Consider the following 16279-nt stretch of genomic DNA (forward strand, 5'->3'; position numbering starts at 1 on the left):
AGATGTAGGTAGGAAAATTACTTTATATAAAAATGCTGAATCAATGTTTAAGTGGAGCCAAAAGATGCGGTACACTGCAGTGCACAAGGTGACTGACCAACAATCAATCAAGAAGAACACTTTCATAAGGCCTATATACCTGTTGTATGTGTATACAAGGGAGTCATTTACAGACAAGTTAATGTTTCTGACTGTACTTTCAGTCTTTTCTTCACTGATTTGTGGGATATTTGGCATCCATCAGCACATCTTAGCAATCTGGGTGTGAAAAGACAGCAAACGGGACAGAGAAATCTAGCAAGGATCCATGCCTGTAATGCTGTAAAAGTAGTAAAAATTCAAATCAGTCTAAAACAATAGACACTCGATTTGTCCAGTATGCTATGGGAGTGTTAATTAGGTCTTTTTCACAGCAGACATTTTGACTTGTCATAGCAGAATCAGCAGATGTTACTAATAGCTCTTTTTTTATTCCGGTGTCCCAGTAAGCCACGACAGTGTGAACGCGACCCAGCATGCACAACACCAGGACCCTGAAGCTGAGGAAGCTAAATGGACGCCCGTCCTTCCATGGAAAAGGTCTAATGGAAGAAGTTTTCAAACATGCCGTCCATGACCACAGTCAGGCGTACAGTGAGGACGGTATGCTGAGGATACACATTTAACAAAAAGATGCGACTACATACTGTCAGCACCACAAGCAAGAAAAGCACTCGTAGCAACTAAATCCATAACCAAGGAGTTAATGCATGATAACAGAATGAGAGAAATGATTTGGAGCACTGGAGCACCGCGTAGTTCAGCTGGGCAGGTGAGGAGGTTAAATTGCCGGTGCAACCTTGCTACTACTTGACCAAAAAAAGATACTAAACCGCAAAGGACTGTCCCAGTTGTACACACACACAAACTAAAGCCCAAGGAGAATAGTGTTAAATCATGCCAAGTCAATCATTTGAATACAGAACATTTGACTATTTTTATGATTATAAAATACATAAATTATTTAATTTATATATGTTTTATTGGTCTGTATTGCTAATGTGTGTGAAGTGTGGTTAATAACAGTATTGTTCATTTACGTTCTGTCGCTCTATACTACTATGCATGGCTTCATGCACTGAATAGTGGATGTGGTTATAATACTGATGCATCGTTGTTTTTGTTTTTTCCTGTTACTTTGCATTATTTATGCTTGATGTCTGTCTTGTGCATGCTGGTTTTGTTGCTATTGTTATCATTTCAGCATCATACTGTCTCAGGTTTGTGTTTCTCAACCTGTCACTTCATGACTTCTATGACAGCTTGCAAAAGGACTGTAGTTGAATAAAATTTAAACAGCATCATTTGAAAACCTTTGGAATTCTGTATCAGTGCTGTCTTAAATTAAAAAAAAAAAAAAACCTGACCGGACTTTATCAAAAACATAGATTCTTTCCAACAAACAGAGCTGTTGTTTAGGGAGTAGTTTCTGGGGGACCGGAAATGGAAAACAGTTGGTTTACCACAAGGTACCAGAAGGTGGCAGTGATACTAATTTCTAATCATTCTTCACCAAATAACAGTGAGAGTTTTTTGGTCATTGCTTAGTAAATATACCAGCCTTTAACAAGTACTGAAGTTGGTGATAAAACTGGTGAATTGGTCCTTTAAGCAGGAGGTCTTGTATAGTCCTAAATTGGCCGCTAGATGTCCTGAAACTCCCTAAAATCCATTCCGACAGTCTGGCAGCTCTCTCAGTATTCCCCCACCACTCAACGAGGGAGGACGTTGTTCTATAATAGTTCATGTTGCAGGGGTTAGTCAGGGTATCAGGCCAGATTTTAAGATACAACAAGATTTTCTACACTGATTCACCTGCATGGAGGTGATGCTGACTGCTGGTGTTGGACAGAAAATTTAGTCATATCTTCCAGAGTATTTATCTGCATTTGGTGAGGAATTCCTTTGCTATTTTTTTATTTTTAAAAATCAGTCTTAAAAAAAGTTACAATAGATGGTTAACAAATATTAAGAAGGGAGTTCAAAGCTATTTCTATTTATTAGGTAACCTTTCTAATACAGTATGCATGTCGTGATGCAGACTTACCACTGCAGAGCTACAGAACCTCTCCAGCAGTGAAACTGTAACTCATACCCCAACCAGCAGAGTGTGGAAAGATGAACTCTTTATTGAAATCTACACCACATGATCCTCCGTCTGTATTTTCTTTCCCTCCCCTGCAAGGTGAAATTGATAGTATTCAATAAGTCAAAGTAATATGGTCTGAACTGACCCATAGAAGGCAGGGCAAGAGAGGGGAAGTGAAGAGGAGAATTCAGCCTTTCTGCTGCCATGAAACAGGGAAATGGAAAAAGGAAAACGAATTACATAACAGTTGAGCAGGATGAATGGGAGTGACTTGTGTCAGAGTCAAACAAGTTCAGACACAGTCAGTATTGCAGCAGACGCTTAAATGCTGCTCATTTTATTTAGTTCAGCTGAATTAAAGTAGAACATTCACAGATACACTTAAGTGTAGAGAATAGACAAATCAAGTAATCAGTTTGTCTCCATTGTGATCCTTGATGATGGCAGACGTACATGTATCTATTCAGCAACCACAGATCAATCTAAGTTATAAACTTGCATTCCAAAGTTTATTTAACATGATTCCAAAAGTAGAAAGAAATAATGCTATATTTGTATATTTCTTAACTGTTAAAAACCAGAGTTGTTAAAATAAAAAATAATAATGTGGTGATGGTAGTTATAGACTGATACTGATATACTGTAGTCTCCATCATTGACAAAACTTTGGAAAACTTCTAAAACACTGCAAATAGGAAATGAAAGAGCCCTGCTATAATGGAACATTAGCAAAACTGTAGTGCAAACAGGATAAAAACAGACATGCTTGGACACAGATTACAAACACACACAAATGGCTATGAGTTAAACGCACCATTTTTGGGCTGGAATGAAACTTCCTCAGTGTAACTTTCCATTTACTGTCATATTTTCTCCAGAGGGCTACACTGAGCAGCCCGTCAATGAAAGACAGGATTTTTCCTGCCTGAACTGGTCTAATCCATCTGCGTGTAAGGAGTGTCAACAACTGCAAGCATTTTCTCTGTACAGCACAAACATGAAAGAAGTCCATCAGCAATTAATAAATGTACTCTCTTTACAGTATTGTATGGCACAGCTACGAGGCAGGAGAGAATAATTTGGGTGGAGTGGGGCACATTACCCAGGAATGAATCACCCCAGCTGTGTGTGAGTTAAACAGTATGTGTCTACTCTTTAAGAGGAGGCTCCCCCCTCAGTCTGACAACAGTCTCATCTGGGACCAAGCTGGGGACACAGACCTGATCCCTCCTCAGCTGGTGAACGTGAACTTTAAGGTGAGTTCTGATGGAAAACAAGATGTGGGAAGAGGGAGTTTTGTGGTAAGAGTGAAAATAGTAGCTTTCAATCCAGATACTGTGCATGAATTGCAAGACAGCCTGAAAGATGCATTGGAAGTGAGAGAATGTTGTCTGTATACTGGTAATATTATTAATGAGTATTTCATGGCATTTACTAAACTTGTATACTGTGCAACTACAAAGTAGGTACCTCTGAACACTTTGCAACCTCATATAGGGTTGATTTTGAACCTCGGACTTTTGTATCCTTTGCTTATGCATCTCTAACCACACAGTGCCTGAAAAGACCTTCATAACTGTTTTCTCAATTTCCACATTTTGTATACTTAAACAGTATTTCCTCCTGCTTCTCTGCTAATTCACCAGTAAAATTAATAACAATCTTTGTTTCCAGCTTCAGCTATGGCCCGTCTGGATCAGGTCATCACAAACATTGTGGATATATTTCTGGAGTATGCTGATGATGAAGGCAGGAAACGCCAGTTAAGCAAGGAGGAGTTAAAGAAGGTGTTGGAGCAAGAAGTACAAAGCCCTGAGTTAAAAGTAAGCGACACAACACGCTCAATTTACATGATGTGCAAATCTACTCATAAAAATAATGTTATCCTGCTTCTTATTCAAAATTCACGCGTGCTTTTGTGCATTTCATGCTCATCATTTAACTGCAAGAATCTATATTCCAGGGTAAAATTAATGCAGATGATATTGAGGAAGCCATGGAGATGCTGGATAAAAACCACGATGGTGAGGTCAACTTCCGAGAGTTTTGTCGATGTGTGTGTGACCTGGCCAAATGCTACTACCACAAGAAGATAGGCAAGGGAGGCAAGAAATGCAAGGGCAAAGAACAAGAAGTTGAACAAGAGGACTAAAGATTCATTTCAAACCCTAAAAATGATTGTAGCACCATAACATATTAAATATTTTATACATATGGCAAATACACAACGTAGATGTTATATGTGACACTGCCTACTTTGAAAAAAGATGCTGCTGTTATCAAGTCATTTGCACATCTATCATGAAGCTCAAGCCTGTTTCTTGTGTCATAGACGTGTGCGCAAACTGTAATATTCATTGTCTTTGTCTGTCCATAGCCTGGTTTTCAATGAAGTTTCCATTCAATACTGACCTAAAATGAATAAAAACTATAACATTTAATTTGTTGAGGGCTTTCTTGGCTGTTCATGGCAATCACTGCATATTTCATTGCCAAGTATCTGGTGTCGTTGCTGTGGAAGGAAACAAGCACTGGCTCATCAAACATTCAGCAGACACCACTCACTGTGTTTTCCAGTGCACATATCACTGTCAGTGCTTCATTAAAGGAAATGTCTGTCTATAACTTAATACTGAATATCTTCAATAGAAGTGAGCATCTGACAGCATAATATTAGCCATGCAACCATATCATGTTCTCTCATGCAACTTAAGTGAGTTTAAAAGAACTACTTTCATTCAAAATTTAAATGTATAGAGTTTCTATGAACTAAACCCCCCTTCCAGATACAGAATACTTAACAAATGTGTGTGTAAATCTATTTTGGTCTGCCTCCAGAAGCAAAGCTCCTGTACATTTTGTGTGTTAAATTGTGTAAGCATAAATTAGGCATAATCCTTCCTCTTGGTATGGTTTTTCCTTAGGGGGACATATAGAGGCATATAATGAAAAAAAAAAAAGAAGACAGTAGACAAAAAATAAATAAAGTTTATGCATGTTTTAGCACAGTATATTTTAATACAGTAATCTCTACCTCACCTAAGCCCAAATATTCTTTATGAAAGCTCAATAACACCAGTAAAGGGGAAAAGAGATGAAAAGTTTGTCATGATGGGGAAAAAATGTTCATAGTAAATCAAAATTATGAGATTAAAAGTCAAAAATCTGTTTTACTGTTTCCTGGCGGAAATGGGTTTTTTATAATTCTTCGTTACTGACCATACATTAAAGGAAAGTTCATTTTGGAGCGGTGAAGCATGGTGGTGGCAGGATCATGCTGTGGTGGTGCTTTTCAGTGGCAGGGACCGGGAGACTGGTCAATAAAGTGGTATGAGGACAATTCCACTGTTTGAACCACAGTTCTCCCCTGAGCAGGGTAAGTGTGCTATCGAAACTTTTGAAGGATTCAGTTGCGAAAAGCGAACCCAAATGATTCTGTCAAAGAGTTTATTCACTAATGCATAGATACCATAAAAAATCTGTGCACAAAGGGCTCGGTCCGACTCTTTTGTGTAATCCTCTTTGTTATGGGTGTGCCCTCTGTGTTTTGTTCATAATAAATATTATGCTATAAATTCACTGGGTGTTGAAGGCTCGACAATTTCATCATGTTTCAAAAGATATTCTTTCTGTTTGAAGAGGATAAAAGAAGTTGGCTTTACCTCACACCATTGTTTTAAATTTGCATACATGATCGCACAACATTTTGGAAAATGTTGTATTTGCTGTCTTCCAGCTGATTCCAGCCTTTGTGCCAAGCTAGAACGTGTCATAAACATGTTGCACAGATGAAAACTACTAACTAGTATCTAGTAATTAGTATCTACTGTAGAACTGGCAGATAGTTTTCCTAATACAACTTAGGAAATACCCTACCTACTGTAAGTTTAAACCTACTTATGTTTAATCTTTGTTCTGTCTCTTTATTCCCAGCTGTGCGTCGGGTGCATCCTGTAAGGTAAACTCATGAAATTGATGTACTGTAGAAAACTGTCAACATTATATTGTATATGTCACATATACATTTCAACGCTGAACTTAACTGAAATAGGAGGGAAGAAATCGAGAAGGAGCGACTTGTTAGTTACACCTCAGCCTAATTCAAAGGACTTGTTGATGGGTTGAGAATTTCATCGTTTGCTTTAGCAGACATCGAAGAGAGGACAAAGCTTTTAGTTTAGGGTTGAGTTCATACCTTTCTTTTGATCTACAGACATGACAACTGAACTTTTTATATATCTGACACCGGGTTCTGACTGGAGAGATCTCACAGGCTTCAGAGCAGGTGTGTTCTGTTTATTCAGCTTGAGCTGGCTGACAGGTCCATAGAGGCGGTGCTTTCAAACAAATAGATGTAAATACATGCATAAATAGGTGGTTTCATTGAAAACAGATGGGAAGAAAGCCAGAAGGCATGTACTACCACATATGCAGTGATTGCCATAAACAAACAAAGAAGCCCACAACAAATGAAACGACAGAGTTTTTATTCATTCTCAGCCTGCATTGAAGGGACAAGATGTTTAAAATCAATTCACAGAAACAATGTAAATCAATTACTGTAGCTTCTGTGTAGGCAGCGTCACATGTGTCACCAGTCTTCTGTTTAGTCGTCGCCTTCTTGGCCCTTGCCTGTCTTCTTGTGATAGTAGCATTTGGCCATGAAAGACACCCACATAGCAAACTCTCTGAAGTTGATCTCTCCCATCGCGGTTCCTGTCCACCCTCCCCATGGCCTTGTCAAAGCCGGCTGCGCTGATTTTAGCCTGGAGAACACGTCACAGTTAACAGCATGAAATGCATCCGAATGGAGGATATGAAGCAGGTGAGCAGGTGAATGTGTTATAGATAGATGTGCGTGCATTTTGTATCTTTATCGTGTAAATTGAGTGTGTTGAGTCTCTTACTTTAATCTCAGCTTTTTGAATTTCTTCTCCATCAGCTTCTGTACCTCCTCTTCATTTCACTTGCCATCACCATCAGCATACTCCACAAACATATCCACAATGTTTTTGAATGGCCTGTTCCATACTAGCCCTAGCTGTCATTGGAGAAAAAGATTGATATTGGTTTCTGATAATAAGAATTGATGCACCAGACTTTTGAAACATACAGAATGAATAAAAAATAATTTTAGCAAAGATTTTTGCAGATAATAATGAAATGTCTGTTCTCATGCCACTAATGTTTTCACGGAAGAGCTAACCATGTAAAAACCAGAAGGACAAAATCAACACTATGACAATTTTGTGTTTGCAGTAGCACAGAATAAAGCTTTAGTAAATGTAAGGAATTACTCTTAAGTTTTATATTAATAATAATACTTTCAGTTTACAGACAATATTTTGCCATTTCCATTGCACATGTCAAGCTCTTTCGCACTCGTTCTGGTCAGTCCCTCAAAACATTACACCTATTTTATCTCCTATCACAAAACTCTCTCCCTTCATGTCTTGCTTTCCGTCAGTACTCATCTTTGAGTTTATGTTCACCAGGTGAGGAGAGATCATATCTGCGCCAACAGCTTTGGCCCAGATCGGACTGCTGGAGAAAGCCTCTTTTTATATGAGCAGGCACACAATGTCTGACACACGTGGACACATACATATACAAAGCAACACCCGTGGTGACTCATGTACTGGAAGTCCAGCCCACGCCCCAAAAGTAAAACCGCTTCACCATTCCCTTCGTGCCACACTGTATAGATAGAGCAGAACAACAGGTTTGTGTTGTCTTCACGGGAAAATGTTTGCCTTTGTTAGGCCTAGACTGCCACGGGACTTGCCATGATGCACCGAGCTTGTCTTTCTCTCTCTCCTTGCTCGAGATTTCTACCTGTTAAAAGGGAGTTTTTCCTGGCCACTGTCACCAATTAGTTGCTCATGGGGGAATGCTGGGTGTTTGTGAATAGTATTGTAAAGAGTACGGTCTAGACCTGCTCTTCCCTACGATATCTTCTGTTATGCTTTGGCGCTACATAAATAAAACTTTACCTGACTTGACATTGGGTGTGGGTATGGGTGTGTGTGTGTGTGTGTGGTTGTCTTTGTAAAAGTGAAATCCTGAGTTAAGAGAGTGGAGCATATGCCATCTTAGATCGGGTAAGAAACAGGTTATGCCCTGGACAGGGAGAAAGTCTAGGTAAACATATCAGTCATTCACACTCATGCAAACCAACAGGGACTTTAGAGTCACCAGTGAACTAGCTAGCAACCCCAATGCTAACCCTTTTGTTAACACTTTTTCATTGTAGTTATTTTGTATTTCATTTTTTTATTAGTACAATATTTATATATAATAGCAGAATACATTTTTGAAAGTTTGTTTTTAGCTTGGATTGGTTTGTGATTTCTCCTTGTAATATGTATTTTTTGCCACCCATGCTGATTAATCATTAATGGCAAAACACATTTTAAAGTCAGATACTTTATGTTGCTGTTTTCTTGACAAAAACTACTGTTTATTTGAAAACAGAATCATTTCCACAAGCAAAATCAGCTTCATTACAATTATCAACTATTTAAAAATTCACAAATAAAGTATTTATTACAAGGACTTTTGTATTGGACTACATTACATTGTGCAGGTGTTGCTTTTACTGTTTCTGTATAGTTGGTGGTATAATTGGTGCTAAAGCCAATTTAATTTGTAGGGACTGCATTATGTTTGCCTGTTTATCTGTCATGGAAGTTTGTCATGGAGTTTTTAGTTTAGAGAGCATGTGCGTGTATTGTGCTATTCCACATACCACTTACGTACCTTAAACACCCAATACTATTATACTGTAGGTGTGTGTAGAGTGTATCCAATGATAAGAAATTTTTTCAAACTTTTTATGGCAACAGTTTACATTGTTTCCCAAAATGCTGGAAATTTCTTTTAAAGCATTGTCAATAATGAAGAAATATGGATACACTCATTTATTCACTTCTGCAGCCTATGCATGTGTTGGTATGTAGATAAAATATATTGCTTTATTTTTCTATTTGTTGGAAAAACCAGTAAAAGTTCAAGTAAAAAAATGTTCTGTGGGTATCTTTGTGTGTTTATGGCAATCACCGCATGTGTGGTAGTATTCAGTGTCACTGGTGTGGAAGGAAACAAGCATGGCTGAGATCGGAACCTCTTTGAATCATTTTTTTCAGATGGCATAAAACTGTCCATAAAACTAATTTTATATAACATATAAAAATTGAACTCAAGTGGATTTTCATCAACTCCACAAAAGGTAAAGTTAGTACAAGTTATGGGGGTTTATTTGGTCGGTTGATGTTATATTATATATGCTAGGCTATCATCATGGATATATCACTGTCGGTGCTTCTTCCTTGGAAATGTCTGGTCTGGTTTCTAAAGTAATGGCCACCACAACTCATTTCATTTCTCTCTTTCTTTACATCTATTTGAATGAATACACCAATATTTGCCTATTTGCATCTATTTGTTTGAAAGCACCGCCTCTATGGACCTGTCAGCCAGCTCAAGCTGAATAAACAGAACACACCTGCTCTGAAGCCTGTGAGCTCTCTCCAGTCAGAACCCGGAGTCAGATATATAAAAAGTTCAGTCGTCATGTCTGTAGATCAAAAGAAAGGTATGAACTCAACCCTAAACTAAACGTTTTGTCCTCTCTTCGATGTCTGCTAAAGCAAACGATGAAATTCTCAACCCATCAACAAGTCCTTTGAATTAGGCTGAGGTGTAACTAACAAGTCGCTCCTTCTCGATTTCTTCCCTCCTATTTCAGTTAAGTTCAGCGTTGAAATGTATATGTGACATATACAATATAAGGTTGACAGTTTTCTACAGTACATCAATTTCATGAGTTTACCTTACAGGATGCACCCGACGCACAGCTGGGAATAAAGAGACAGAACAAAGATTAAACATAAGTAGGTTTAAACTTACAGTAGGTAGGGTATTTCCTAAGTTGTATTAGGAAAACTATCTGCCAGTTCTACAGTAGATACTAATTACTAGATACTAGTTAGTAGTTTTCATCTGTGCAACATGTTTATGACATGTTCTAGCTTGGCACAAAGGCTGGAATCAGCTGGAAGACAGCAAATACAACATTTTCCAAATTGTGCGATCATGTATGTAAATTTAAAACAATGGTGTGAGGTAAAGCCAACTTCTTTTATCCTCTTCAAACAGAAAGAATATCTTTTGAAACATGATGAAATTGTCGAGCCTTCAACACACAGTGAATTTATTGCATAATATTTATTATGAACAAAACACAGAGGGCACACCCATAACAAAGAGGATTACACAAAAGAGTCGGACCGAGCCATTTGTGCACAGAATTTTTATGGTATCTATGCATTACTGAATAAACTCTTTGACAGAATAATTTGGGTTCGCTTTTCGCAACTGAATCCTTCAAAAGTTTCGATAGCACACTTACCCTGCTCAGGGGAGAACTGTGGTTCAAACAGTGGAATTGTCCTCATACCTCTTTATTGACCAGTCTCCCGGTCCCTGCCACTGAAAAGCACCACCACAGCATGATCCTGCCACCACCGTTGGGATGGTACTGGGCAGGTGATCAGCAGTGCCTTGATTCCTCCAGACATGATGCTAAGAACTGAGGACAAACAGTTCAATAATGGTTGCATCAGACCAGAGAATTTTGTTCCTCACAGTCTGAGAGTCCTTTAGGTGCTTTTTTGAAAACTCCAACAGGGCTTTCATGTGTCTTTCACTGAGGAGAGGTTTCCATCTGGCAACTCTGACAGGTGGAGTGCTGCAGTGGTGTTTGTCCTTCTGGAAGTTTCTCCCATCTCCACACAGGATCTCTGGAGCTCAGCCAGAGTAACCATTGAAATCTTGGTCACCTCTCTTACCACGGCCCTTCTTCCGCGATTACTCAGTTTGGCCAGGTGGCCAGCTCTAGGAAGACTCGATGATCAAGAGAAATGGGAGGCACCTGAGCTCAATTTCAATTGTCATAGCAAAGGGTCTGAATACTTATGTCAATGTGATATTTCAGTTTTTCCTTTTTAAGAAATTTGAAAACATTTTTAAAATTCTTTTTTCCCTTGTCATTATTGGGTATTGAGTGTAGATTAAAGAGGAAAAAATGCATTTAATCAATTTTAGCATTAGGCTGCAACATAACAAAATGTGAAAAAAGTCAAGGGGTCTGAATACTTTCGGAGTGCACCTGTATATAAGAGCAGCTATCAGCCTAGAAGCAGCACAAGTAACAATGGTATTTGAGCTGTCTTAAAATAATATTGAGTTTGACATTTTCATGTACCACTTTACTTACCATTTGTGGTTGGCCAAAGAGAATGGGAAGGATTGTGTTTACAGGCTCCGCATAATAGCAGGATGTTATGTAACACTGGAGGAAATTATTCAGTGATGGTACTATAATTTGTTCCTGGGGAAGGACCTTTAGATATTCTTGCCCTCACCACTTACTAAATCACAGCCAAAGGTCTTAGAAAGTCACAGCCAAAGCTCACCTGTTGCATTCTCTTTAGTGCCTCCCATTTGAAGCAATAAAGTGAATATCTTCCAGCAGTTTAAATAAACTCTTTTGATTCAAAATTGAAATATATGGGAACTTAATGACATGAAACCTCTTCCAGATTCTGAATTTTTAAGATAGTTTATGTAAACCCATTATGACAAATTAAGTTAATAAGTGCTCTGCAAGGGACCCAAATTACTGGCTCAGGAAGCAAAGTTATACCAAAAGTAGTGTAAGCATACATTAACTCTAATGTCTATTCTACTCCACAAAGACATATAATTTATCCTGTAGACCAGAGGAGACTACCAATAAGTAAATGAAGCAAAAGCATCTTTAAGTGAACCTCCCCATGCTTCTTGCTTTTTGTGCTGCTGGAATATGTCTCAGCTGAACACATAGATGAAAATTATGTTGATCTTCTCCTCCAACTATTGATAAGACTCCACCCAAAATCTGTCTTTGAAGAATGAATTTACTCTGCAGCTGTAAAATTTCTGTAAAATTTCTGTAAAATTTACTCTGCAGCTGAAATTTCTCAGAGAGCAGATACAAGTACAGTTTGTCTAATTCAGTTGAGCTCATCTTCCTGTCGGAAGGCCCCACCAGAGGGATCACCTGAGCACACCTCACCCTTTTACAAGAGGCTACACAGGTGGCTATGTTGTGAGTATGCTGTAAAGTCAAATTAATTAAAATCATCTGGGGTATCACTGTCAATTTTACATGTCAGATCTGAATTTCAATGCGAAACTAAACAGAACTAAAATGACAAACAGGGACGAAAAAGAAGAAGGGGCATGATTTAAGGTGTAGAATAATTACATCACCTATATTAGTCAGGTGATTAATTCTATAAATTTAATTCCTTAAATAACACGCATTGCAGTAGCATCGAAACAAAAAATGCTTCACTGACAAACAGTAATTCATCCCTATAAATCATAACATCATACATTATATAGGAGGGTCAGAAACAGTCCAACAGTCAAAACACCAACAGAATTTCATGCATTTCCTCTGAAATTTCAAAAATTTGATCGGGCTGATTGTGCCTGCAGAATTGATTAATCATCATAGAGCCATTTGATGTGACAAAAGTTAAAGAGAAATGTCGCTTGTACGCAAAACTTCTGTCACTACATCCTTCAAAGGAAACACCTATATGTGCATACAGGGCAGACTGATATCCATTTTTAATTAACATCCAAAAACAGGCAGTGGGTTTTTGAACAATTTAAAGCTCCTAAAATACTCAACAAAAACTCAACAGCTGCAGCCAGAACAGAGTGCTTGCAGCAGAGGTTACTTTTTATGGATGGTGCTTTGACGGAGCTAGACCTTTTGCTGTGTATATGGAGTTTATGATTATGCAAAGAGGATGTTACTGTACCTGAGCATGTAAAAATACGTTTATCAGTTAATAATATATGCAAACAGTCCAATCACCAAGCGTTTGTTTGTCTGGCCATCTTGTCAGTGACAGTTTCTGCATAACCAGTTTTAATGCAAACTGGCAAAACACAGAGACAATGTTTGGAACCAGAGACCATTAAAGGCAAAAGAAAGAAAGAAAGAAAAGGAGAGAGTCATAGACTGAGCAAACTTGGATTCCATTGTGTTGTACTCTGAAGGTCTCATATTTCCTGTTACTTAGTGGTAACTCATTGTAAACCAAGCTGTATGGCATAAGCAGCATTGTTTTGCCAAGAGAACTAAGCTCCAGTTTTGATCTATTGTTCTTCTCCAGAAATACATTCAGCCAAATCATCATAAGTCATGGAATGAACTCAACAGGATTATAACACACTGTTGCACAAGTGGATTTGCTTAATGACTATAAGCTGCTTTTGATCAAGATACTTTAAACTACTGCATTAGGTTGTTGATCAAGTGGAGTGAATGATTTGTTCATATTATGTTTACATCAGATTTTTCTTTTTCTGCAAATTGATCAGAGAAGCTGTGTAAAAGGTGCGGAAAGAATGACGACCAAAACAGCAAGAAAAACGCAGGTTTTGAACTTCATAAACTTCATAAAGTAGTTTAGCTACTTCCTCTGTGAAATTCTCTGCTCGGGATAAACAAACACATATTTGGACACACATACGCACACATCCAACCACTGAGTTGTAGGGGAAAGTTTTTTTCTGGCCTTCTTACCAACAGAAAAGCAGAGAGCTGACAGTACACAACAGCTGCCTGTTTTGCCAAAAACATAGAGCCCACCCCTAACATCAGCATTAGTGTAATACACCGCATTGTTTAGTTTGCTCATGAAAAAAGTACATTTTAGTAAATCGTTAGTATCAGAATAAGACAGCACACTTTTGCTCGTGATACTGGGGTAGTTCATGTAAAAAAATGAAGCTTTTACTTCTACTTTTAATGAATGAAACCTCTGTTCAAACTTTTGTGGCAATCCATTCAGTAGATGTGATTCTGACTGACTGAGAGACAGACTGACAGTGTGGGGGAAACATCCAAGCAATATCTTTCCTACAAAAGTGAAGACAGTTAATTTAATACAAGCATTTCTGCTAACTGGTTCCGCTGATTTTACAACTAACGGCACAGTGGAAGCACGTTTCGTGTCAGGGCTGTTAACCTTAATTGATAATAATAGTACAGTTAGGACACAGTATGGTTGAGAATCATTCCCAAAGTAGCTTTAGTAAATGTTTGAGACTTTGTTCTGCCCTTGTAATTAACTGGATAATTCACAAGGACTCTACCACAAGCAGTTGTATTCCCCACAGGAATTCTCAAAACACAACTTCTGTGCACATCGTTCTGCTGCACAGTCCCTTGTGTGTTCGAATGTCTGAGGAAATCCTGACTGGGAAAGGGTTCATTATTCTGACACCATGACAACGTTTTTAGTGCTGATGTACTGAGCGGATATGTTTCACTAGATGTTTGTGTGTGTGTCTGCGTGAAAGGGACAACAGTATCAGCTTTGCAGAACGGTTCCTTTAAGACGCATTTTGTGCCAGCAAACATTCTTTGCCAGTGAATCACAGTATCTCCTGACCCTACCTACCCCACCTTCTCTGTTTGTCTACTTCTTACTGCATGTAATGGCATCTGTGTCTCTAATCAATTCCAGGCCCTTACTGTGAGGATCATCCGCTGATCCAGCGGGACTGCTTGTCCAGCACACAGCCACAACTCAGGTTGTGATAACCTATTAGCAGCACCCCACAGTTGCAACATGTGGTCTGTGAGTAAAAAGACGAGTTGTGTTTGCTGAGATTCTCAGTAAAAACGCAAAAGCCCGGAGATTTTAGATCATAATAGTTTGTATTCTTTCTCCTAAGTCACACTGCTGTATATGGACACAGTGTTAAAAGCCACTGCGTCATAAAGTTTGGCTGACATGGAGTATTAGAATAAATTCAATGATAAGAGATAAGAGTTGTACAGAAAGACATACAGACAGTTTGTCCGTACATTTGCTGTTCCATTTTGCCATAGTTGAACAGAAACTTGGTAAAGCTCATTGTTCGATGTAATGTTAGTTACACCAAATTCTGCCAGTGGTAAAAGCAATATGTTGATCCTTAACTTAAAAGTAACAATACCACTATGAAAAAAACTCGGCCTTCAAAATATTGGACTCTATGAATAATGACCTAACCTTAAACATAAAATACATACATCAAATACAAATACATATATAAATACATATATACGTACATAAGTACAGCTTAATGTATGTTTGGATGTAAAATTGTTATCTGCAATTTATCTAGTAACTACAGTTGTAAGATGAAGTATAAAAAACTGTATTTCCCGCCAAAATACCAAAGTAAATTAACAGTACCCTAAATTGTACACAAGTACAGTTTGTAAAAGCACTCAGATGCTCACTAATGTGACATGAAAAAAAAGAAACAGTAGATTTCAGCACTGAAAATTTGGTAGTTTCACTGGAGGGAAGAAAGAAAGACAAGATGAACAAAAAAGAGATAATGATGGGTGGGAGCTTAGAAAGAGGGTGTGTTGAACTCTATTTAAAAGCTTTGTATCTGTGCTCTCCTCTCAAAGCTCTCTCCCTCTTCTGCCCTCTCGATCTACATAAGTTTTCAACTTTTACAACTTCGGTAAGTGGAGATATGTTTTAAAATCCTCTTTGAAATACTTTTTTTGACACAAACAATTTTTGCATTTAATTTATCTAAATAGTTGATACATAGTCTGTAGCATTTTGTGGAATGAGATGCATGAATGATCTTCTGGGTGTGGTTAGTGTATGAGTAGGATAACATGTCAATCTACAGTATGTCAACCTATGAATATATTGATATTGTTAAAACAGTTATAATTTGAATGTTCTTTTGGGAAATTGGTGGGAATTCAGTAAATCCAGGCCAATACGGTTTCCTTTTACAAACTGTATATGACAGTTTAAAAGTTGTTAGAGAGATCTAAAGGCATGCAGTGGGATGGGAAAATTGAGAGGAACGGAAAATTAGCAAGTGGGGACAGTTTGTGACCGCCTCAAGCCAGAGCCATTGAGAAGCAGACTGGTTGGGTAAACACACTATGCTGAAGGGCAATGCTTCACTTGCTTTAGAACAGCTTTAGCTTGCACCACCCATACTTGATCACGCATCTTGTTTACAACAGTAGTCATTAGAGATGTAGTATTTACTCCCGAAGAC

General features: G+C 38.2%; 1 protein-coding gene and 1 long non-coding RNA gene across 4 annotated transcripts; one reads left to right on the plus strand and one right to left on the minus strand.

Annotated features, from left to right (window-relative positions):
- The first annotated feature begins 1761 nt into the window (after positions 1–1761).
- Positions 1762–4551, plus strand: s100w (S100 calcium binding protein W). 2 transcript variants are annotated; one of them, XM_040117875.1, is made up of 4 exons: positions 1762–1931; positions 3171–3384; positions 3803–3951; positions 4092–4551. In XM_040117875.1, exons 3-4 carry the CDS (start codon positions 3811–3813, stop codon positions 4278–4280), a joined length of 330 nt encoding a protein of 109 aa, XP_039973809.1. In that variant the 5' UTR covers positions 1762–1931; positions 3171–3384; positions 3803–3810; the 3' UTR covers positions 4281–4551. The 2 variants fall into 2 exon arrangements, with proteins under 2 accessions (XP_039973809.1, XP_039973810.1); XM_040117876.1 differs by having other exon boundaries at positions 3289–3384.
- Positions 4552–6521: 1970 nt separating this feature from the next.
- LOC120784257 lies at positions 6522–10963 on the minus strand. Of its 2 annotated transcripts, none has more exons than XR_005706416.1 (4): positions 10539–10963; positions 9960–9984; positions 7036–7169; positions 6522–6894 (listed from the first exon to the last, which is right to left on the minus strand). It is a non-coding gene; the product is annotated as an uncharacterized LOC120784257 (long non-coding RNA). The 2 variants fall into 2 exon arrangements; XR_005706415.1 differs by having other exon boundaries at positions 6523–6894; positions 10587–10963.
- Between the last annotated feature and the right edge of the window lie 5316 nt (positions 10964–16279).

Source organism: Xiphias gladius, chromosome 22, assembly GCF_016859285.1.
Source record: "Xiphias gladius isolate SHS-SW01 ecotype Sanya breed wild chromosome 22, ASM1685928v1, whole genome shotgun sequence".
NCBI classification, from domain to species: Eukaryota; Metazoa; Chordata; class Actinopteri; order Istiophoriformes; family Xiphiidae; genus Xiphias; species Xiphias gladius.